This window comes from Leucopleurus acutus (genome assembly GCF_964270905.1).
Source record: "Leucopleurus acutus genome assembly, chromosome: 9".
NCBI lineage: Eukaryota > Metazoa > Chordata > Mammalia > Artiodactyla > Delphinidae > Leucopleurus > Leucopleurus acutus.
This window is the reverse complement of record NC_139144.1, coordinates 57,152,607-57,176,728: the sequence shown is the minus strand read 5'-3', so window position 1 is coordinate 57,176,728 and position 24,122 is coordinate 57,152,607. Positions and strand designations below refer to the sequence as shown.

At 35.0% G+C, this 24,122-nt stretch overlaps 1 protein-coding gene across 2 annotated transcripts in view; it reads right to left on the bottom strand.

Annotated features, from left to right (window-relative positions):
• STK31 (serine/threonine kinase 31) overlaps nucleotides 1-23,255 on the bottom strand; it is a gene marked incomplete at both ends in the record, with an annotated part of 86,200 nt that extends 62,945 nt beyond the window's left edge. Inside the window, 8 exons of one of the 2 annotated variants that reach the window (XM_082847016.1) lie at nucleotides 4,188-4,362; nucleotides 5,338-5,696; nucleotides 10,444-10,602; nucleotides 12,070-12,144; nucleotides 15,671-15,769; nucleotides 21,312-21,364; nucleotides 21,453-21,499; nucleotides 23,194-23,255. In XM_082847016.1, the coding sequence (XP_082703142.1) occupies nucleotides 4,188-4,362; nucleotides 5,338-5,696; nucleotides 10,444-10,602; nucleotides 12,070-12,144; nucleotides 15,671-15,769; nucleotides 21,312-21,364; nucleotides 21,453-21,499; nucleotides 23,194-23,255 (1,029 nt within the window). Of the gene's footprint in view, nucleotides 1-4,187; nucleotides 4,363-5,337; nucleotides 5,697-10,443; nucleotides 10,603-12,069; nucleotides 12,145-15,670; nucleotides 15,770-21,311; nucleotides 21,365-21,452; nucleotides 21,500-23,193 lie in introns of those variants that run through there. The other variant, XM_082847017.1, reaches the window with a different exon arrangement.
• Between the last annotated feature and the right edge of the window lie 867 nt (nucleotides 23,256-24,122).

Here is a 24,122-nt window from a genome sequence, read left to right as displayed (position 1 = left end):
GCATATGGAACATTTCTAAGGACAAACAGTATGCTGGATAATAAAACAAATATCAATAAATGTGAAAGGACTGAAACCATACTGAGTATGCTCTCTGATGCTAAGAAAATAAAATATCAGTAACAAAAATATACTGGAGGGAAATCTCCAAATCTGTGGAAATTAGGCAACACACTTCTAAATAGCTCATGATTAAAAAAAATAATAAATAATGGGAAGTTTTTAAATGTTTGATTAAATAATAAAAAAAAATCAAAATTTATGGACTACAAGTAAAGTGATGCTTAAAGGGAAATCTTTAAACATTTTAAAAGAACAAAAGATTAAAAACAATTATATGAATAAAAAATAAAACAATGATACAAATTTCCATCTAAAGAAGCTAGAAGAACAAACTGAAGGAAGGAAATAATAACAGTAAGTAAAGAAATCAATAAAGTAGAATAGAGACAAACAATGAAGAAAAAAAATATCAACAGAAGCAAAAATTAGTTCTTGAAAAATGTTAAGGACTTCCAGTTTCCAGTCCAGCATGTAAGAAGAAAAGTCACCAGTCCATCCTAACAAGTAAAAAGTTGAGCAACTGAAAAATCAACAATTTTTCTTAGATTTGTCACAGAGGTAAGGTCACAAGGCACAACTGGAAAGACAAGACAGGCTAATAAAGGAAACTCAAAACTTTCTGGAGCAGCAATCCCCACCGCCCAGGGAAGAAGTCTGGAGTAGGGAAGCTGCAACTGTAACTGACATATTGCTAGAGGCTCAGTATGAACAACTGACAGTTAAGAACACCAGGGGGACCCCATCATCAGGATGCCCCCACATTTTTGTGAGTTTTACCTCCTCGATCTCCAGCAGGTTCTCACAGTAAATCCCCTCAAGCTTCCAGCAGGAGGAGGGGAAAAGGAACCATTTTGAAATATGTTAGAATATTCTGTACTTAACAAGATCTGCCCTCAGTGGAAACCATTTAAACAGAGCCTACCTGCTAGGATATTATCCAAGCCTAATTAACCTGGGGGAAGGGAAATAACCCAAATCCAGCCCACTCTAGCCATCCTCCTTTCTAAAGGGAGTGGGGGAGAAAACTAGTTGCAAGTGCGAAATTCACAGTCCGGAGGCACAGGCTCACTAAAAGACCTTCTTAGTCTTTTCAGACTATAAAACACTTCTCCTTCCCCCACAACTAATCATCACATTTACTAAATTCCTATTTATAGAAGTTCCTTTCACCAAACACATCATGCCTGGCTATCAAAAAAAAAAAACCTTGTAAGACATGTTAAAAGACAAAAACACAGTTGGAAGAGACAAAGCAAACATCAGCATCAAATTCAGATCCGGCAGGAATATTGGGATTATCAGACAGGAACTTCAAACATGGTAGGACAAATATGCTAAGGGCTCTAACAGATAAAGTAGACAGCATGCAAGAACATACAGGCAACGTAAGCAGAGAGATGGAAATTCTAAGAAACAAACAAACAGAATATGCCAGAAATCAAAAACACTGTAGACAGAAATGAAAAATGCTTTTGATGGGCTTATCAGTAGACTAGATATGGCTGAGGAAAGAATATAATCCAAAATACGTGAATCCATATATCCACAAAAAGACCTGTAGAAGAATAGTCACAGTGGCTTTATTTATAATGGCCAAAAACTGAAAACAACCTAAATGCCCATGAATAAGAAAATGAGTAAATAAACTGCGGTATATTCATAGAATGGAACACTACTTTGCAATAAAAATGAACAAACTACTGATAAACACAACCTCAATAAATCTCACAGACATTATTCCCTAAGTGAATGAAGCCAAACATAATAGAATACGTATCAGAGGATTATTCCATTTATATGAAGTACAGGACCAGGAAAACGAAACTGTGGTTATATATAAATCAGCAGAATGGTTGCCCTGAGTGGGAGGAAGAGAGGATAGGCCAGAAAGAGATACCAAGGAACTTTCCAGGGTTGAAAGAAAGGCTTTATATCTCCAACAGGCAACACCGTTGGCCTATAATCCATTTACTCTCTTCATGGAAGGGGACGAGGACACCCATAGAGAAAATAAAAGGCAGGTGACTAGTCTAATCTCCTTGTCAACTAAACCTTTAAAAAGAAAACAGACTGTTTTCTAAGAGGAAGAGACCTTATCTCTGAAATGTACTTAGCGAGATGTTCCTGGCTATAGGATTAGTTATAATGGATAAAACCCACAGTTTATGGATTTATGAGTCAGAGTTCCCTGAAGAATGCCACATATGAATCTAGGGGCTGGAGATTGAGTTCAATCACCAATGGTCAATGACTTAACCAGGCCTATGTAATAAAACCTTGATTTAAAAAAAACTCAGAAAAAAATTTAAAAGTTCAGAATGATGACCTTTGGGGGAGCTTCCAGACTGGTGAACAAATCCATGTGCTGGGAGAGTGGCAGGCCCAGAGACCCCCCCAACGCCCTTCATAACTTCCCCTATGCATCTCTTCCTTCTACTTGGCTGTTCCTGAGTTTTATCCTTTATAATAAAACGGTAACCATAAGCATAGCACTTCCCTGAGTCCTATGAGTTGTTTTAGAGAATTACTGAATTGAGGGCAGGGGGTGGGGGTGGGGTCATAGGAACCCTCAAATTTATACTCAGCCAGACAGAAGTGTGGGTAGCCTGGGACGTGATTTGTGGCTGGTACCTGAACTGGGCTAAACCTTGAGGGACTGAGTCCTTACCTTGTGGAGTCTGAGATAACTCCTGGTATTTAGTGTCAAAAATGAATTGATGGACATCCAGTTGGTGTTAGAGAATTGGAAAATAGTGTTGGGATAACATATTTAGTATCAGAAAAAGCTACATATTTGAAAACCACAGTATTCTTGGGGGGGGAAAAAATGCCCCGAATGTGAGCAAACCTCGAGACCTAACTACCATAAAAGGAAACACATGGAGATACAGCAGCCTGTTAAGCAACACAAGGATGCAGATTAAGCAATTTAAGAGATCTATCAACCAAAATTCAATGTATGGGCCTAACAGGAATTCTGATTAGAAGAAACCAACCGTAAAAGGACATTCATGGAGCAAATATGGGAAACCTGAACACTGACTGGATATTAAATGATATTAAGGAATTATTGTTAATTTTTAAGTATAATAGTATTATGGTTATGTCTTTTTTTTTTATTTTGCGGTATGCAGGCCTCTCACTGTTGTGGCCTCTCCCATTGCGGAGCACAGGCTCCGGACGTGCAGGCTCAGCGGCCATGGCTCACAGGCCCAGCCGCTCCGCAGCATGTGGGATCTTCCCGGACCGGGGCACGAACCCGTGTCCCCTGCATCGGCAGGCAGACTCTCAACCACTGCGCCACCAGGGAAGCCCTGGTTATGTCTTTTTTGAAGTTCTTTTCTATTAGAGAGACGTACAAAAGCACATACATTAAAATATTATGAATGGGATTTGTTTTAAAATTAGTAGATTTTAAAAAAGACTGCTGGGTATTTAATAATTGTAAAAACTGGGTGATGAATACATAAGTATTAATTATTCAATTCTCTCTTTTTAAAATGTTTGAGGGACTTCCCTGGTGGCTCAGTGGTTAAGAATCTGCCTGCCAATGCAGGGGACACAGGTTCGATCCCTGGTCCAGGAAGATCCCACATGCCACAGAGCAACTAAGCCGGTGCACCACAACTACTGAGCCTGCACTCTAGAGCCCGCGAGCCACAACTACTGAAGCCCACGTGCCTAGAGCCCATGCTCCTCAACAAGAGAAGCCACCGCAATGAGAAGCCTGCGCACCACAACGAAGAGTAGCCCCCGCTCGTCGCAACTAGGGAAAGCCCGCACACAGCAACAAAGACCCAATGCAGCCAAAAATAAATAATAGATTAAATAAATAAATAAAATGTTTGAAAATTTCCATAGTTAAAAATTTTAAAGAACATAAGAGGAAATGTAACTGAGAAATTATTAATCTCTCAAACATCCAATGAAATCCAAAGATGATTAGCTTGTAGCATAAGAAAAATATCTATAGACAAATATAAAAAAAAGGAGAGAATAAAGAATGGGGAGATGAAGGGAAGGAAAGGAAAGGAGACAGAAAATTAAACAAAAAATAAAAGCAAATGAATATAAGGATTTCCCAGTTCATCATTCTTTACCTTACGCCATTGAACATACCATACCTGCAGCTCCTGGACAGTCTGTTCTACTTTCAATTCTAATGCCTTATACCTTTCAAGAAGAACCTCCTTCTCTGTTTTAAGCCTTTCATTTTCTTCAATCAGTTTCTGGTCCTGCTTAATTTTTGCCAGGCTGACATTCAACCCAAAATTAAAGCCACCAACAGCCAAATTTTCCCTATTAAAAACAAATTCACTCATTGTAAAAAACAAACTGTGCAAGTGTTACAGGGATCAAACCCTAAAATTCTCTTGGGTTTTTTTTAGCATGATATACCTTAAAGTTAATTTTGGAAACTAATCTAAAACCTTTACCTAATTCAACATTAAAAAATATTTTTAATGCAAACTAGATTTTATAACTGAAGAAACACTTCAAAAACAATACCTCCAAATCTCAAAGAATACATATTCCAACTTCTTCACAGCAATATCAACTCCAGGAAATACAGTAAAAAGCATTTCTGTATCAGTTTCTTCCAATCCCTCCTCCCCATCACCTCCACTCCATCTGACAGTTTAGTTCCTAGAGTACTGATAAGGTCCCAAAAAACAGCTATATTACCCAAGACATGGCATCATGGCCTAGATCATGATACAGAAGTATAAGAATGGTTTGGTAAACATCAAACCTGGCTTTTTGCTTCAAGTTTATATTTCAAAATTATCTAAAAAGTGAACACCTTTGGTAATAATCAAATTCTACCACAGTACATTTTCACAGGAAGAACAAAGAGCCTCTCTTTTGTTAAAAAGGAAAGGCAATTCCCTAAAACTCATTAAAATATTCTTAAAGCCAAAGGAAAAACTTCAAGTTTATCTGAAATTCTGGCTCTTGGCTGAATCGTTTAGATTTAGGGGTAGATTTTTATTTTTAATAAATGTATTCGAAAGAGTTGGAATGAAGAGTTGGTATGTGAACTTCAAACAATTCAAGAATGATTTTTCTTTCAAAATGGCTTTTAATTAAAATATTCCTGCTAAAGAGGAGAGGAATACCTGCTTGAGAAAAACAGAAATAATCAGTATCATCCCTCAGAATCACTGACATAGTTGAGGACTCCAAAAACGTAAGCCTTGACTTCTACTATGACAAGGGCTTACACCATACATCAGAAATTAGTAAAGACTAAAAATTCCAACGTAGTCTTACTTTGGAAATGTCACATGATTTCCTGCATCATTTTCACTCTTCAAGTCAAGAGACAGCCTCCCACTTAAGTGGTCCTTTGGCCTGATGAAAGGTGACTGGTTTGAGCTATGCCCCCACAAAGGAATGGGGCTTTTGAGGTTCCTGAGGACAAGCTGACCAGGATCCGATTTTTTTTCCTCACAGATGTTAGTGCTGGAAGTAAGTTTGCATTTTTCTGCAAATCCTTTCTTAGCCACCTCTTCCCCTATATCCACACTGCCATACTCAGCCTGAGCAATAACTGTTCCATCTTGATAGGTTGCTTTAATTCTCATTTTTATTTGCTTTTCAAAAATCAAGCTCCCCAAAAAGATTCTGCCCTAAGAAAGATTAAAAAAAGAAGACATAAACCAGCTACACCAACATGTTTTTCTCCACTTATTTTGTTTCTACCTAGTTTTTCCAAAGATCGTATTTCCTCATTCTGAAATCTCTGTATAAGTGGTCTTACCTTGTTGTTGGCTAAATGCAAATATACTTCTGCATGTGTATGACTATATTCCAATTACACACTTGCTAAAATCCTTTCCAGAAGTAGAGCTGAGACCAGTATAGGCAGCCATATTTATATGTTGTTAAATGTGTACCAATTAAATACCCTAGAATAATTTTTTTAAACCAAGCAGATTCTGTTGACATTTTGGCCCTAACTACATATAATGGTGCCCTGAGGAGCTACACCACATAAAAATGAATTTTGGTATCTAGAAAAAATGCTCAAATTCAACAAAACTTTAAAAATCATTTTATAGGCCTAATCAGGTACTCTCATTTCAAAGTAAGACAAGAGCAGAAGCAGAAAACAGAAACTCAAGGCATAAAACATCAACAATTTTTTTAAAAAATCAACAAACTGCAATTATGAAATATGAGATGTTAGAAATTCCTAAATTAAAACTCTCTTAAATAGAATTTTGTCTGAGGGAGCAATACCTGTATAACTGGCATATGAGAAGACATGTGAGTAATTAGGTACTTGATAACATTTAGTTATAGATTATAACTAAATTATAGTTATATAGTTATTATATAACTATAATTATATAACTATATAATTAACTATTTAACTATAACTATTATATAATTAACTATGTAATAGTTTAACTAACTAGTTTAACTAATTAACTATAACTATTATATAATTATATAACTATAATTATAGTTATAACTAAATTATAACTTTGCACAGCACTGAGCAAAGACATACCTAAAACATATTTAGAATTGAAGATATCTTGAGATTTAATTTTAATAAGAACTTGCTTACATCTCCAGAAATCTGAACTCCTAAAATTACTTTGATATGATCCAATTTGATAACTATTCCTCTCTTCCCAAATTTCTCTAAATTCCTTACCTAACTTTCATCCTATAGAGGAAATGAATCATTTCTCAGAATATATAAAGTATAAATTTGAGACAAAAATATCTTGTTTCATATCTTCCTTGGAATCCCTGATGTAATTAATCTTATGGGCCATAACTCTCTTAGGGAGAAGCTTTATTTTTAGCTATATTCTCACTAGGTAAATATGACAAACAATAAAGCTTATGCAAATAAAACCGAATAGGTAATCATACCAATAATAATCCAGGCAACACGAGCATAAAGAACAAATTAAAAACCAGAAAATACAAGCTAGTCACATTTAAAAAAAAAAAAAGAAAAAAAATGTTCAAGGTACAAGAAACTAAATAATATTGATAGGGAGTAACTATTTCCTTTTTAACTATATGGTAGTATAGCGGGTAGAAGGGAGATCTATGTAGGAGTTCTTAACTTTTTCCATGCCATGGGCTCCTTTATCGATCTGGTGAACCCTTTGGAATCCTTCTTGGAAAAATGTTTTTAAATGTATAACATAAACATAAGGAGAACTACAAAGAAAATTATTTCGCCATGATATATTTTAAGCCCAGGTTAAGAACTCCTGAGCCTAAAAGGATGCATCTGAAAGGGTACAGGAGATTCAAACTACATAGGCTCAAGGATCACCAACAATCACTACCAAAAAGAAAAAAGAAATTTTTTAATCCGTAAGCCAAAATGACAAAGTATTCTAAGTTACCAAAAACACAGGTTTAATAAATTTTTCAAATCATAAAAATTTTAAATACACACATATTGAGATACTTGAATTCACCAAGAACACCAATAGAAAGCAAAGACGGTCCAGAATGTATCACCAAAAAATGAGATCAAGCAGGCAAAGCTAACAAACTCAAAATATAATTCACTGAAATATATCTAAGATTTTGATCAATCAGAATATAGTTTTTAGTTAACCTCTTTCATTAAAAAAACCTTAATTTCAACCCTTAATGTTGAAAGTCTATCTAAAATTCAAGTATAACTTCCACCCCTAACCAATCTTAATGGAAGTGACAGTGTCTGAAAATTATTGCTGCAATATGTGAAATTCTTAATACTTAACACTTCAAGAAACTCTGTCCTTGGGCAACATATGAATTTAAGTGGAAATAAATCTACTTTTTACAAAAGTTCCAATTACCTAAAGCTGAATGTTCTAAAGGTATACTGTTTATTTAGAAATTTTTACACATAAACCTGATTTTCAGACTTTTCTCTGAAGTCAAATTCTTTTTAGTTATGGTCATTAATCACAATTAGTACAAAACTGTTCAACCAGATTCTCCCTGAATCATATATAATTACAGGTAGAACCCTGAATTTGGAATAAAATCTGAGTTCTCCTAAATACTAACAAAAAGCTTTATTCAGAAATAGGAAAGCATCACTTGCTTTCTTAGTCTACCCAACCTTGTCTGGATATATTAGAAAACAGGTTAAAAGACCTTTAAACTGTTAAACCCATATTCCAATCTCTACCTCTCACTGCATGATTCTACATGAAAATTTTCAAAGTAAGAAAGGCATTTAGGACATAATTTAATCTTCTTTGATCTTCAGCAATTTTTACCACCATTTTGAGTTACAGTTTCAACTGTGCTTCAGCATAGGTGTGGAAGTGTTGGTTTAAAATGTGTTGAAAGTATTTCAGTGCCCAGGACACCCTCTGGACGTCTCTTTTTTTTAAATTTTTTTTATTTTAACTGAATCCCTACTTATCCATTCATCCATTCAAATGCTAGATAAACTGGATGCTCATCTAACACCTAACAGGCAGAAGCAGGGAGATTAGGCATAAAAAAGGAATAAAATACTTGTCTCTACCAAGACAGTCTTGTCTCTACCAAGCTCACCATCTTGTGGGGGGAGGAAAAAAATTACACCTCTACATGCCTATACACTGAACTAAAACAGCTGCAGGAGAATGAATGGTGGGTATCAGCAAAGACTTCTTATAAGAAATTACACTTGAACCTTCAGCTGAGAATTAATGGCTAAACGTGGACTTTCTAAGCAGAGGCACTCAAGAATAACCATTTCTTTCCAGAAAACATTCAGTTTGCTAATTAGTTCAACTCCAATGAATAGTCTTTTTATTGAATGTAAGCATGCAAATACAAATAATACCATCTATTAAGAATCTATGAAGCACATAAAACATTCTCAATACTGAAGTTTATTTCTTCAGTTCCAAAAATAAATTTTGAAAGTGACATTTTCTTTGATTCATGTTTGTTTCAATCTACATAAATTTTATATCACCTTACTACGAGAACAGCAATGGACTTGAGTTCTAGCCCTAGCTCAGCCCTAATTAGCTTTATGACTTTAAATAACTTATTTAATTGTTGTAGACCCAACTTCTTTATTTGCAAAACAATAAGATGAGAGCAGATGAATTCTAAGGTCTGTAAATTTAAAATTCCAAGGTTCTAGGCATGCAAGAAATTCAAAACAAGCCTCTACCTTGGTCAAGGTATTTTAATATTTATATTAAAAAAAAGTAATAAATTTTAGATTTTAAACCAAAAATTTAGGGTATAATTTTACAATAATATCTATGCTTTACTCTATTTATGAGAGTCTAAAGTACAGAAGCATTTCTTATAAGTAACTATAGTGCAGACAAAACTACACCCAACGGCCTAAAAGATTCTAAAAACAACAAAAAGAGAAGGTTTTCAAATTTTACTGTTCCTGGGCTTCCCTGGTGGTGCAGTGGTTGAGAGTCCGCCTGCTGATGCAGGGAACACGGGTTCGTGCCCCGGTCCGGGAAGATCCCACATGCCGCGGAGCGGCTGGGCCCGTGAGCCATGGCCGCTGAGCCTGCACGTCCGGAGCCTGTGCTCCGCAACAGAAGAGGCCACAACAGTGAGAGGCCCGCGTTCCACAAAAAAAAAAAAAAAAAAAAAAAAATTTTACTGTTCCTTCTAGTACTGATTAAATTATTTCCAAATAAGTCATTTGAGCTGCTAAATATACAATACAAATCTGATTACTTTGCAATGTGATATTCCCTCAATGGCAGTATCAGCTACCAAAAGAACATCACTGTTGCACAGATTTAAAAGGAGGTAGGATTCTTGTTAAGACTACTGCTGAAATTATTAGAGGTCTTCCAGAGTTAGGTTGCTAACCCAAAATTTAATGGAAACGAATACAAACAGTAGTCTAGATTAGCAGAACATCACTGCCAATTACTATATCGAACAGTATGAGCCTCTGCCAAAAAAATACAACCTAATTAATTTACAACTCCACTAATTTCAAATTTGTGATATTTATCGCCAGGGCTAGATTAAAGAGCACTTTTATTTAATAAATACTTTCGCAAAAGCAAAAAACAAAATAATTAGATTCATCATTCTCTCCATCATAAAAGAGACTATCCTTTGAAGCTTTCACATCAGAAGAAACTACTTACATTTATTATATGTGTGCACATATACATACATACACACACACACACACACACACACACACACACTAGTCTTATCTGATCAAGAATGTTTACCTAGCAAAGATGAGCACAAATAAATAATTGTCTGTGAATTATTTTATAATTTCATATTTTTCATTAATTTATACAAGCTTTTACATCAAAGAAAATTAATGGATTTTTAGCACACTTATACTGCGTTTCCAGCACATAGTTTTACTTTCATTAGCAAAAATATTTACAATCTTTGACTTGCCTGATCAAACTGGGTAACTTCTTGGCCAGAAGGAATCTGTAGTCCCCAAAGTCTATACTTTTTGGCAACACTAGAAAACTGTAGATCTAAAGGAATCTCAGCTATATCAGATCGACTTAGAATTTCACTATTTCCATAGTCAATATATCTCACCAGATACTGGAAAAAAATGAGAGAAATGCTAATACAGAACTTAGATTAAATATCTCCAAAGAAACTACCCATTTGCTGCTTTCTGTTAACTACCTGTAAATCATGATAGCATTTTACTTGAAACTGACAAAATGCATTCAGAAATGAGAGCTCCAGCAATATCCTCAAAATATAGAAAATCCATAGTCCATGAGATCCCGAGGATTTCTATATTTGGTACTAGTTCAACCAGTACCAAACTACTATTTCCAACAGTACCATTTCTCATTTTGATTTTTTTTAAACAATAGTATTTAAATAAAACATAAATCTGTGAAACTTATGACTCTCTCCTATCTCAAATGTTAAAATCAATCAACCTTCAAAATCAATCAACCTTCTTAAATTCAAGTTGGAAACAATAAAATCTGAAAATAAAGGCAAAGTTATGAAACTTTCTTTGATAAACTTAAGCCTACTCTAACTGTTAGATCCTGGAAATGAATCAAATTCACCCTTACCTCCAGCTCTATATCTGTATAAAAGGTAAAAAAGAAAAATAGTTTATTACAAGGTCAAAAGCCATCTCGTCCTTTAATTTAAAAAAGTTACAGCCAAACCAAAAGCAAACACAAAATATATCTCCAGTTGTCAAACTGTGGAGAAAAGGTCTATTTCACTAAGATAAACCACTACCCATGACAGTAATAAATCATGAGATTTTTTAAAGATATTTGGAACATTACTCAAGGTGTTTCACCTTACCTTCTTATTACACCAAGAACAATATTTACAAAACATACATATTATAAAATATTTTAAGTCCAGGAAAGTGGACACAGAAAAAAACAGTAAAAGAAACCCTACAGAGATGCTTTTACAGAGCCTGCAATGTGCAATTGCCAGCAAACAGCTACTCAGAATCCTATCTCCACAAATTCCCTTAAAAATCTCCCACAATTTCACAACGTAAAAAACAAAATAGCTAAATGCAAAGAAAATTCATCACATTTAACCAAGGCGTGAGAAAGTGGCAAGCCAATCTTCATTATTAACAATATGCACATCAACTAAGTAAAAGATAACCATAACTTCAGGATCAATCAAATATTCTCTTCCTACTCAACCTTAATAGAATGAACTTTTAAGTTACTCAGCAAGAATCAAACATAATTATTAAGAACTGAGGTACAAAGGACCAACTGGTCACCAAAAATAATCACAAATTATGTAATCTATACTTGGATAATCTGGGGTGATTATACAACAACTTAAAATCAGAAGAATATTCCTGAATCTGACTTGTATTTTTTTAAGCAATTCATTTCTTTTGTGTTCTCTACGGGGAAAAATTTATGTTTTAATCAGTTTATAAGTTCATTCAACCATATTTTATTACTACTATGAATAAGCAATGAAGAACTAAATAAGCATCAAATTTTGGAACCAAAATAAATATTCCTCAGAGCAAAAAAATTGAACACTTGTTCCTGCCTTTTCATCACTGATTATTTTCAGTACTTTGCATCTGTACCAACATTTATCTTCAGAAAATAATCCTCCATAAATCTACAAAGAGAAAAAGAAAGTAAAATTATTTGGCATTTTAATGAATTTAATGCTAAGTAGATCAGAATAATAATTAGCATTTATTAAGGACTTCCTATACACAAATAAGCATGTATAGATAACAACCCTATGAGGCAGGTACTTTGTTTTCACCATTATATGCCCAAAGTCATAAACTAGTAGGCAGCAGAACCAGGATTCAAATTCAGGCAACTGACTTCAGAGTTCATTATGTTTTTCTGCCTCTCCAAAAAACAGGAGAGAGAAGACGAAAGACATAAAAACAGAAAACTCAAAAAAAGGCCCAAGCATCAAAGACTTAAAGTCATGCTGTTTTGATGTCTGAAGACATAACTGGTACAATTAATTGTTCTTAAAACACAAACATGCCAAGTACATGCCACTTAAGTCTAATTCTCAACCATGGTAGGATCCCTATGTCCAACCAGACAAGAAAGATTCTTACACTTTTTTACTTTATACAGAAAGATTTCAGTGTTATTGTAAATATAAGTAAATAAATTACATTAGATAATATCCTTCATACTGAACCTTCATATATTTTAAATTTATATTTTAATTTAATTATGTTTAATAGAGAACAAAGAGAAAAATTTACATACTTTAAGTCAGTGTCTCAACCTCAGCACTACTGACATTAGAGACAGGATAATTCCTTGGTCGGGGGACGGAGGCTGTCTTCTGTCATATGCGTTGTAGGATGTTTAGCAGCTTCACCCCCTGGCCTCTATGTACAAGATGCCAATAACACTCCCTCCAGTTGTGACAAGCAAAAATGTCTCCACGCATTGCCAAATGTCTCCCGGGGGTGGGAGTGGAAGATACAAAGTAACCCCAGGTTGATAACCACTTTAAATAATACATTCTCAATGGGAGAAATATTATCCCCATGGGAGTAAAAACTGGTTCTTGGAGCATGGAGGAGAATCTTAGATATTACAGTGGTTTGTAGTCCTCCAAAGTTCAACCCTACCTGACAACATAAACAGATATCCAGTGTATCTGTGGTGTTAAAATGTCTTGCAGAGAGGAGACCCATTAGGGAAAAAAATGCCTTAGAAGGGCATAATGAAAAAAAGGTTGAGGAGCATGGCTTTAAGTGATGGAGTATAAAATTAATTTATCACTCTGAACTAGGACAAATTCACAGATTTTAAAGCAAAAGGAATACAGAGGGTGAAATGTAAAAATCCTCAACTCCTCAAAGCAACAAAGTACAAATCAACTTAGACACACAAATGGATAGCTAAGAAAGCAAATGCTACAAAGGACAGGTGTGTTCAATTACCACTTAACTTTGGTTCCCTCAGCTAACACTCAACAACTGAAGGGCAAGAGACAGCACAAGTGGCATGGTACCCTCTCCTAGCCATCTTACTTCATTTTTCAGCAAGCAAACAGGTTTAGTAGCAGAAATACCTGATCATCAACCGTCCTATCCAATTTCAAACCTTGCAAAAGATCACATTACCGTTAGTTACGATTTTGTAATATATACCAATAAAATTAACAATTCAATACAAGGCAAGTGACAGAAATGGTGTATCATTGTAACCCAGTCTAGGTAGGGGTGGGGATACCTCTAGAAATAGAGCTCGAACCCAACCAAACTGAGCAATCTAAGGTCCTTGCCTCTGTTAGTGTGAATAATCACAACCACCATCATAAATACAAATCTATCCCAAACAGGTTTGTCTTGAGAGCACAGTCAGAACTATATAGTCATTCCCACTGTGCCTAGTCCCAATCTTCTCTCACAACTCCACAATTCACACCCCATGTCCTGACTACATGGTAAGAGGAAGAGAACTACTCAATCACTAAAGAAAATTTACACAGTATAATCCATTCACAGATAATCAGAGGTGGCTAAGTAATCATTTATAATGAGAAGTCTATTACTGACAATAGGTTGACTTTTTTGTAAAGTAAGTAATTTATTTTGCATTCAACAGAGGAAAAACGGATATGTCTTAACTCATAATACTATTAAACACAGTCACAGACTACAAGGATGTTTAAAATAAACCCTAAAATCTTTACAAATTGCATTATCTTATCCATTCTGATGCTCAGCTCCAAGCTACAATCCTTTCTTCCTTCTAAATTTCTTTTTATACCTTTTTATATATGTCATTGGGGTTTAAAATTATTTTTAAATAAAACTAAATAAAGGCACATTATTAAAAGAAAATCAAAGTATACCCAAAGAGGTAAAGAGTAAGACTTCCTTCCCAATACTCTTCCACTTCCTGAAAATTTTTTGGAATGTTTTTGATCCACAATTGGATGAATCCATGGATGTGGAACCCATGGATATGGAGGGCCAATTGTACAGAACTTCCTACAAATCAATCTAGACAAACAACCTTGAAAACTGGGAAAAGATCTAAATAGGTACTTCACAAAACAGGATATCCAAATGGGTAATAAAACCTGAAAAGCATGCTTAAGCTTAGTACTCCTCAGGAAAATGAAATTAAAATCACAAAATAACAATACACACCCACCAAAATGGCTAAAATTAGAAAGACTGACAATGAGAAAGGTTGGTGAGGACACTGAGGAACTGGAACTCTCATACTTTGCTGGTAAGGATGCAAACTGGTTCAATACTTTTCCAAACTGATTGGCCAGTACCTACTATAGTGAAACATGCCTACCCCATGACTTGGCAATTTTACTCCTAGGTATATACAAAAAAGAAATAAGTTAAAATATCCATTAGAAGGCTTGTATAAGGATTTCACAGCAGTTTCATTCACAGTAGCCAAAAACTACAAACACTCCAAACGCCCATCAAAGGAGAACAGATAAATTTTGGTATATTTATACAGTGAAATACTGCATAGCTTGAAAAAGAACAAACACACAATAATATAGATGCACACAATAATATGGATAAATCTCAGAAATTACGTTGAACAAGCCAGACATATACAAAAGAGTACATATTGTATAATTTAAGAACAGGCAAATGAACCTATGGTGATAGAAGTCAGAATAATGATTACCTTTGTTAGGGGACTACTGACCAAGAATTGACTGAGAAGGGGCCTAAGGGAATTTTCTAGGGTGATAAAATTGTATCTTGATCTGGGTGGTGATCACACAGATGCATAGATATGAAAAATTCATCAAGAGATTAAGAGATACACTCTTCACTGTAAGTTATATGTCAATTAAAAAATATATGTACATATATATATTGTCCAACTGTTCTCCATAAGTATGTCTCTTACAAATTTTTATGAATCAGTGTCAAGGGCAAGGATTCTATTTTGTTCACCACTGTATACTTAATGCTTAACACAGTGCCCAGTACCTAGCAGATAGTTCATAAGTATTTTTGAAAAAGTAAACTTATTATGACTGTAGTTTATACAAATTCTAAAAACTTGCCTCTTCCTTTCAAATATATTAAAAATTCCAAAAACTATAAAATCTGAGACACAGGAAAGCTAATAAGAAAGATAGAATAATTATACCCAAGAATATGGCTCACCTTCTTTGGATCAAGTTTCCCAAAAACTGAACTGGCATGGGGACAGACTTCAGACAGTGAACAACCAATCTTCATAATATCCTTATTTCTACTGATACTCTAGAAGGAAGAACAGATATAGTATAAGATTCAGTAAAATATTATTTGACAGTGTTATGCAAATGAGGGTTCTACTATGCATAATACTTAAAAGGTTTTGGAGCATTAGAAATTAAATCAATTCTTATGTCATTATTTTTTCATAATTCAAAAAAGTTCTTTGTAAGAAATGGAACTAGGCTATAGAAAATTTTTACTTCTCAATGAGTTCAAATTATTTGGAATTCAAACTAAGATACCAAATATTATTAATATCATATTAAGAGGTAACTTTAAACAGTTGTCTCTGGGTTCTACTTTAGCTCTAATTGCTCAAAATAGATACCATATTTTGGTCAAATGACATGGATCTTCTCACATATTTGTTGTTGTAAAGGAAACAGATGTAAAAACAATTTCCAAATGTACAGGTTCTCTGTATATAAATACTGTAATCTAGTTAGTAAATTTATTTCTCACAGGGGCATGGGCTAACAATTTTGAAACTACTTTAGGTGTATACTAGGACTGAACAAGTAAGTAAATATGTTCTAGATAATGAAAGCAGGGAGAGAGAAATTACAAATAAGGAAAGAAGGCTAGAATGAACCTGCAGTGTTAGATTACAATTGGAAAGTATCAGTATGAACTCGTGTGTGTGTGTGTGTGTGTACATACACACACACATATACACAAACACACATATATGTGTGCATGTGTATACGTTTGTGTGTGAATATATGCATATATGAAAGAGACACACAGAGATACAGATGTGTATATGTGTTAGTTATATATTTGTACTTATATAGTATATTTATAAATATATATATAGTTCCTATCTCTGTCCACTGAGAGAGCCTAGAAACAATGACACTCAAGTAGCAATAAGCACACCTAGTGCCCAGATCTTGATTTTTAAACACCATTCTCCAATGAAAGGAACAGGAGTTCTTTGGAGAGTGGTTGAATCCAGGGCTAGGACAGGGAAATAAAAGATGATCCTGGAACATCTGGTGATGCCAGAAAGTAAAGTAATATTAAAAAAAAGAATGGGTGCATTTTAAAGGATACAGTAGCTAATGTAAACAATCTCCTATTGGCCAAAGCTGGAACAATTTAAACAACAAAATAAATGATAGTATGGGATTATAATCCATGGAATAAATACCCATGGTTTTATATTAATATAAATAATTGAATAAATAAATACATAAATGCTGGAGAGGAAATAGCTCTTCCTTAAAGAGGAATTCCAATTAATAAATGTAGAAGGAATGAGGAAAATAGAAAACCATCATTAGGCAAAGCCCATAGCAATAAATAAAAAATTCGTGGGTAAAAAGTTTAAGAGAAACAAGATTAGATAGTCTCAATGCATCTCCCTTTAAAACACTTATTACTTACAAAAGGAAACACAGTAACTTTACAATTAAGAAACCCAGCAGTTACCACCTTAACCAAGTGGATCAAGGTTAACATCATCAATAGTGAAATATAACAACATCATAAATCCCCAATATGACATACTTTCAGTACACATCACTTCTGTAGTATTACTGCCAATCTATTTAGGAGAAATCATAAACAAATAAAAACTGACCAGAATTCATTAAAAATGTCAAAATCATGAAAAATAAGTATAAATAAAGGAACTATCAAAGGTTGGAAGAGACTAAGGATACATGACAACTAAATATAAGGTGGGATCCTGAATTAGATCCTGGAATAGAAACAAAAAAAAAAGGCAAGGCAGGGACGGGGAACTGGTGGAATTTGAATAAGGGCCGTAGTTAAGATTTAACAGCATTGTACCAATGTTAATTTCCTGACTTTGACCCTTGTACTTTGGTTATGTAAAATGTTAGCAACAAGGAAAGCTAGGTGAAGGGTATAAAGAAATTAATTTTACAACTTTCCTGTAAGTCTAAAGTTATTTCAAAGTAAACTGTTAAATATATATATATATGTTCTTTAAAAATACATCAATAACATCAAGTCAGAAAGAGAAAAATATTGTATATTAACGCGTATATGTGGAATCTAGAAAAATGGTACAGATGAACTGGTTTGCAAGGCAGAAATAGAGACACAGATGTAGAGAACGTACGGACACCAAGGAGGGAAAGCGGGGGGCGGGGGGGGCGGGGGGACGGAGGGTGGGATGAACTGGTAGATTGGGATTGACATGTATACACTAATATGTATAAAATAGATAATAAGAACCTACTGTATAAAAAAAGTAAGTTAAATAAAATTCAAAAAAACAAAATAAAAAATATATATATCAATAACATATTCAATAAGACTAGAAAGAACATGATTATCTCTGTAACAAAATAAACTCTGAAAGAGCAGTTCAAATGACATCATGATGAATATAAGTACTGATAAACAGTAAAAATGGGAAGTGAATTTAAACTGACCCCAAGACACACTTGAAGCAGCCTTTGTAAATAAACTGCTGGAATGAGCTCGCTAAAGTTCAAAATACACCAAAGTACTTTACATAATTAGATTTTGTAGGTATATGGACTAGCATAAATGGAAGCTCTTTTTTTTCAAAGGTCAAACACTTAAGATTCCTTCAACTGCCACTTATCAAACTAGGCCTACCAAAATTTCTGAAGTGTTTTCATGTAAATGGCTTAAATGGCAGAAATCCATAGTGGTAGAAAAACAGAGACTATATGTGAGCAAACCTTCAACTTGACCTGCCTCCACGTGTTTCTAAATCTCTATTTACTCTTCATCCTCACCCTATCCCAACCTAATTAAATGTTAAATTTTGCATCTTTTCTCTCCTGCCACATTCTTTCTGTAGGATTACTATTTTATTGTCGCCCTTCCTGTTACACAGGATGTACACAACTGGTGTTAAAAAGTACAATACATTCTACAGCTGAGCACCACTTTCTGTAACTGAACAGGCAAAGAAATTATACTGAACATCAGCATCTGGCAGTATTTTTCAGAAAAAAAAAGTGTCTAAAGTGGGTTTAAATTGATTAACACTATTAAATCACTTCTAATATTTGATATTATATGATTCAATACAGCCATACAATTACATAAAATGTGTTAACATCAAAGAATACAACCAAAATTAAGATAGCAAACAAAGCCTATATAACTTTTTTTAACAGAAAATACTCTTGAAACCTGCATGCAACTGCCCATTCTTTTAAAGAAAACCTACTTAAAGCAAAATTATCAACCTCCAGAAAAATCACACACAGTAAGCCTATCCCCACAAAGTGTACAAAATGCACACTTGAAAAATACAAAATTAAAACAACTGTAAGCAACAGGTGAGCTGCATATTTATAAGAATGTGAAAAGAAGTCCTCCCATTTTTAGCGCTGTTGTATAAAGAACTGTCTTTTGATGTGAAATTCATGAATTGTCCTGTTGGGACCACACTTTACAAAAATACCATGTTTTTGAAATGAGATTACAGAGCAAGATAGAGCATCTTAGCAATGTCACCTTACTAAAGTTTTTTTCTTTGATTTTCACTACTTTATCAAAATATATCAAAACTTTATCAAACATCAAAAGATGTTCCTTAGATATGTAGGATTCATTTTTAAAATTCTTGCTTAGAAACAATATACAAAGGAGAAGCATATTTATTCCCAATCACACTCCTGAAAGATGCTTCTCAAGGTTGAGAAGGGTCTTCTCTCTTTTTCTTACTGGTTGTTTTTGGCCTTAGCATGTGTTAAGATGTGAGATTTCAGGTTAGTCGACTGAGCAAACTTCTTATTACAAACGTCGAAGGGGCACATACAGGACGTGGCTCCGGTATGGATTCGCACATGTGTGCACAAACAATTTGCTTCTCGAAAAAAATCATTCGATTCATATGGACGCCTTATCAGTTTTCACTTAATCTTTTCATCCAATTAAGATACTTTTCCTCACTTTTTGAAATATGTTTAAATTTCTACAGGGGCCTCAACTTCATGGTTGAAATCAGAGGTTGGCAAATTATGGGCTCTCCTACCTGTTTTGGTAAATAAAATTTTAATAGATCACAGCTATACATATTTATTTATGTATTGTCTATGGCTGCCTTTGCACTACAATGGCAGCTTTTGTAGAGCTGAACAGTTGCAAAAGAGACCCACAAACCTTAAAATATTTACTATCTAATATTTCACAGAAAAAGTTTGCTGACTCCTGGTTTAAATCATAGTTCCAAATTCAAGCAACAGCTTCACATAAAGGTCAATAAAAATCAAAGTCTAGAGCTGCAATGACCAATACAATAGCCAATTCTTACTTGAAATATGGCTAGTCTGATTTAAGTTGTGCTGGAAATCTAAAATATACACTGGATAGGAAAAAAAGGAAAATAAACTATCTTGGTAACATTTGTATTTATTATATTTTGAAATGATATTTTGGATATGCTGAGTTACATAAAATATATTTATTAAAATCAGTTTTGCCCATTTCTTTTTACTTTTTTATGTGCCTACTAAATTTTAAATTACTTATATGGCTGACATTGTATTTCTACCAGACAGTGCTGGTCTGAAAATCTTATTTAAGATAATAAATGTTTTTCCTACATAATGAGCTTAAAAATATCATTTATCATCCAACCTGGAACAATGTTGAGAGGGTCACAGGTGCTATTAATGCAGAGACAATGGGCATTGAACCAGAACATTGTGGGCAACCTTTAGAAAATATGTTCATAAGCAGAGATACAAATTTGCCAAAATTTTTCTATGACTATCACCCTTCTAAAATGTTTTCTATACAGATTTAAGAACACTGAGTTAATCATATGTCTTCTATAACCTTTCTTCTCATAAATCCTATTTCCCACATTGCCAATTCACTCTACCCGTACAAAAAGGAGTTCTCAGGCTGTAGAAGTACAGAGAAATGTTACTCCCTTCCCTCCTATATCATGTAGTTCACAAAATTAAAAATTAGTGAGTAATTGTGTACCTCTGAGGGATTCACCTTTTAAATTCTGGAACATAAGCACTTTGGTGCCTTGCTTTGTATTTAAAACTGAGTAAACTTATCTGTCCTGACGCATGCCAATGTAAAATTATAAATGTTCCATTAGTACTTCCAATTATATGATCAGAAAAACATTGTACCTCAAATTCAAAATTAAGCCAATAGAAAAAAATGACTGAAATTTTAAAACTTAGTATCACTTAAGAAACAATCTTATCAGAGACCTCTAGATGGGGCTGTAACTTCAGAAATACAACAGTTTTTCAGCATCTTCAGTAATTTATGCAGCCTAGATGTGTTAAATTGAATGTAATTCTAAAACCACTACAATTTTGCTGTTTTCTTTTTTAACTCAGGGTATTATGAGCATACTACTCATAATTCTGGTATTAAGTTCCAGCTGTAACCATTTGTCTTCTAATAATGCCCTGTGATAAATAATGTTCAATAAAAATTAAGCATTGAGAATAACAATGATATATATACATTACAGGGTTTTTATTTTTATTTTTGTTGGGGAGGACCTGGATTAGTGGAGGAAAGGGTGGGAGAGGAAATCAACCAGGCTACTATTTACCTGGGCCCAAAACGTTACTGCATCTTCTACATGACTTCCAATCACATCTTCAACTAAAACCAAATCACAATGCAAAGAAAATTAGAAATTAATCAAGATCATCTAGTTCTTACAACCAAAAATAATTTTTAGTGTCAGTACCTTTACTGTAATGTACTTCTTCATCCATTTGGACAATTCCTGAAAAACTAAAACAATTCAATACTTTGAATTAGGTTCTATTAATCTGTCCATTAACACTGAATAAAGACTAAACCATATAATGTCCGAATTCCTCCAAATACGTTTTGTCCTAAGTTATCAAAATTTAAACTCTATATTAAAAACAACCCCAAAGATATTTTCTTCAATAATTGTTTTCAGTATATTGTATTTTGCAATTTCATCATACGCAATTTCATCATACGCAATTTCTATCTTTGAAATTATCTCTTTAGCCAAACCTTTACAAATTTACATTGAAGTGTATAATTCATGCACACTTTGATCAGTTAAATAAATACTTCAGAACAATGTGCATACTCTTTTAAAATAATTGATGCCCTCCCCAAACATGAGTAGGACTTCCATAATTTAAACAAAAAGAAACACTACAAACATATGTAAAACAAATGCTTCCGACTGGTATTTAATTTTTAAATAAACATATCTATTTTATTTAAAAGGCATAGTTGTTTCTGCTTTTGAAGATACCCTGCATTTAAAAACTGCAAAATGAATCAAACTTTATACATACCTTCAAAAATAATTTTCATTAAATAATTTGCTTTCCCAACTGCAAAATATTTCAAGATAAATGTCTACAAGTTTATAAATTTATCCTTAAAACACCAGAAGATTGCACTTTACATGCATAAATGTTATTTTTTTAAAGGAAATGGAAAACAATAAAATTTTTTAAAGAAATTTAAGAGTTAACTAAACATCACTACACCAAAGCTCCAAATACTCTCCCAACTATGGGGGGAAAAGTTAACCCTATGGGGGTGCAGGGGGGAAGGTCGTAAAAATGTTTTAAACTTTATTCTTATTTTCGTTACAACTTTAAAAAAAATTTTTCGCATACACTAACACATCTTTAAAAGAAGGATTCTTCCTCAAATACTGGCCAAAAGTAATTTTTAAATTGCGCAAAAACTTGTAAAACCAAGTTGGAATCTGTTCAGGGAAACTATATTTCACTGGAAGACACTGGCTTAAACTTAGTAAAAATGAAAATGTTTACTTTGGAAATCGCACCACACGATCTAAAAAGCCACTGCTAGAATAATGTTTAAATGTTACTTTTAAAGGGGTCAAAAAAGACTTTTCCACATGGTTACGAAGGAAGTGATGCTGCACCCACTTTCTGCAAACCTGGATTACCAAACGGCACTTCCAATTCACATTGAGAGTTTCGAATAAGTTAAGTCCAGGTCGCTCCTTAACACCTACTTCAGGAGGAATTTCGAAGCTTAAACGGCACGTAGTTTGCGGGAAGAGAAAATTCCACCCGACAACAGGCCTGCAGGTCCCTGTCTTCACCCAGAACACGCAGGCCTCAGTTATTCGCAGGCCGGCTTCGCCTCCCGGCACCACACTCAGCAACTGGGGTGCCTGTCACCCTCAGAAGTGCGCCGGCGGCTCGGAGACCAAGAAGGCCAGGAAACGGGCCGTGCCCATACTGGTCAGCCCTAAAGACCACCAGAGGTGAAAATACGGTCCCTGAAGCAGCCACCATCGAACCTACCAAAAAGACTCCTACTGACCTCGCACTTTTCGCCAGAGAAGTTCTAGAAAAGTGCCCCCGGCCCACACGCTGGGCCCTCAGCCCTCCGTCCCTAGGCCGTGGCTCGCAGTCAGCTCGCCGTCAGCCGGACGTGACGCAAGTGCAGAAGCTTACCTCGCGTGCCCCGGCCACTCTGGCCCCACACTGCGCTTGCGCAATCTTTGCTGCGCCTTCATACTGGCTCAGCGCGAGCCGGTGCCTCGCTCACGTGACCACCAAGGCCTGGGGGCCTAGGGCGGGGCGTGCTGGCTAAGGCCAGGCACCCGGCGGGCAGTGCGCGGATACTGCGCCTGCAAAATTTATGGGCGGGTATTCCCAGCACCTGCGGGCTAATGGCTACTTCTTTAACGAGCCATCAAATAATGATATAAGGTGGTGGCTTGGATTTTGTGGCCTTTCCTAATTTGTACGCGGTGATTAAAATTTTAAAGCAGCCAAGTTAGAAGAATCCCGGCATTCTTTTTTACAGGTGGAAAGGAGAAAATGACTTTAGTTAATGAAAATGTTGTTTTCAGATTGGTAGCTTTACAAGCATTTCTCGGTCCAGCCTAGCGTCAGATCCTTCTCTTGTGTTGCAGCGTTTTTCACATTAAGGGGGAAAAACTAATATAGCTCATCTATCCGGTTATAAGCAGATATTACCCTTTGTGGCAAACCTTTCATAACAGTAGAAAATTATCTGCATTCTTTTTTTTTTTTTTTTCTGGTACGCGGGCCTCTCACTGTTGTGGCCCCTCCCGTTGCGGAGCACAGGCTCCGGACGCGCAGGCTCAGCGGCCATGGCTCACGGGTCCAGCCGATCCGCGGCATGTGGGATCTTCCCGGACCGGGGCACGAACCCGCGTCCCCTGCATCGGCAGGCGGACTCTCAACCACTGCGCCACCAGGGAAGCCCCCCTCCATTAATTTTTAACTGCTTGATTGAAGTATAATTAATATACAATAAGCTGCAGGTATTAAAAGTACATATTTAGATGGCTGAACATATTATATACTGTTGCAGTCATCCTCACTGTTAACAAAGATAACAGTCATTTCCTTTA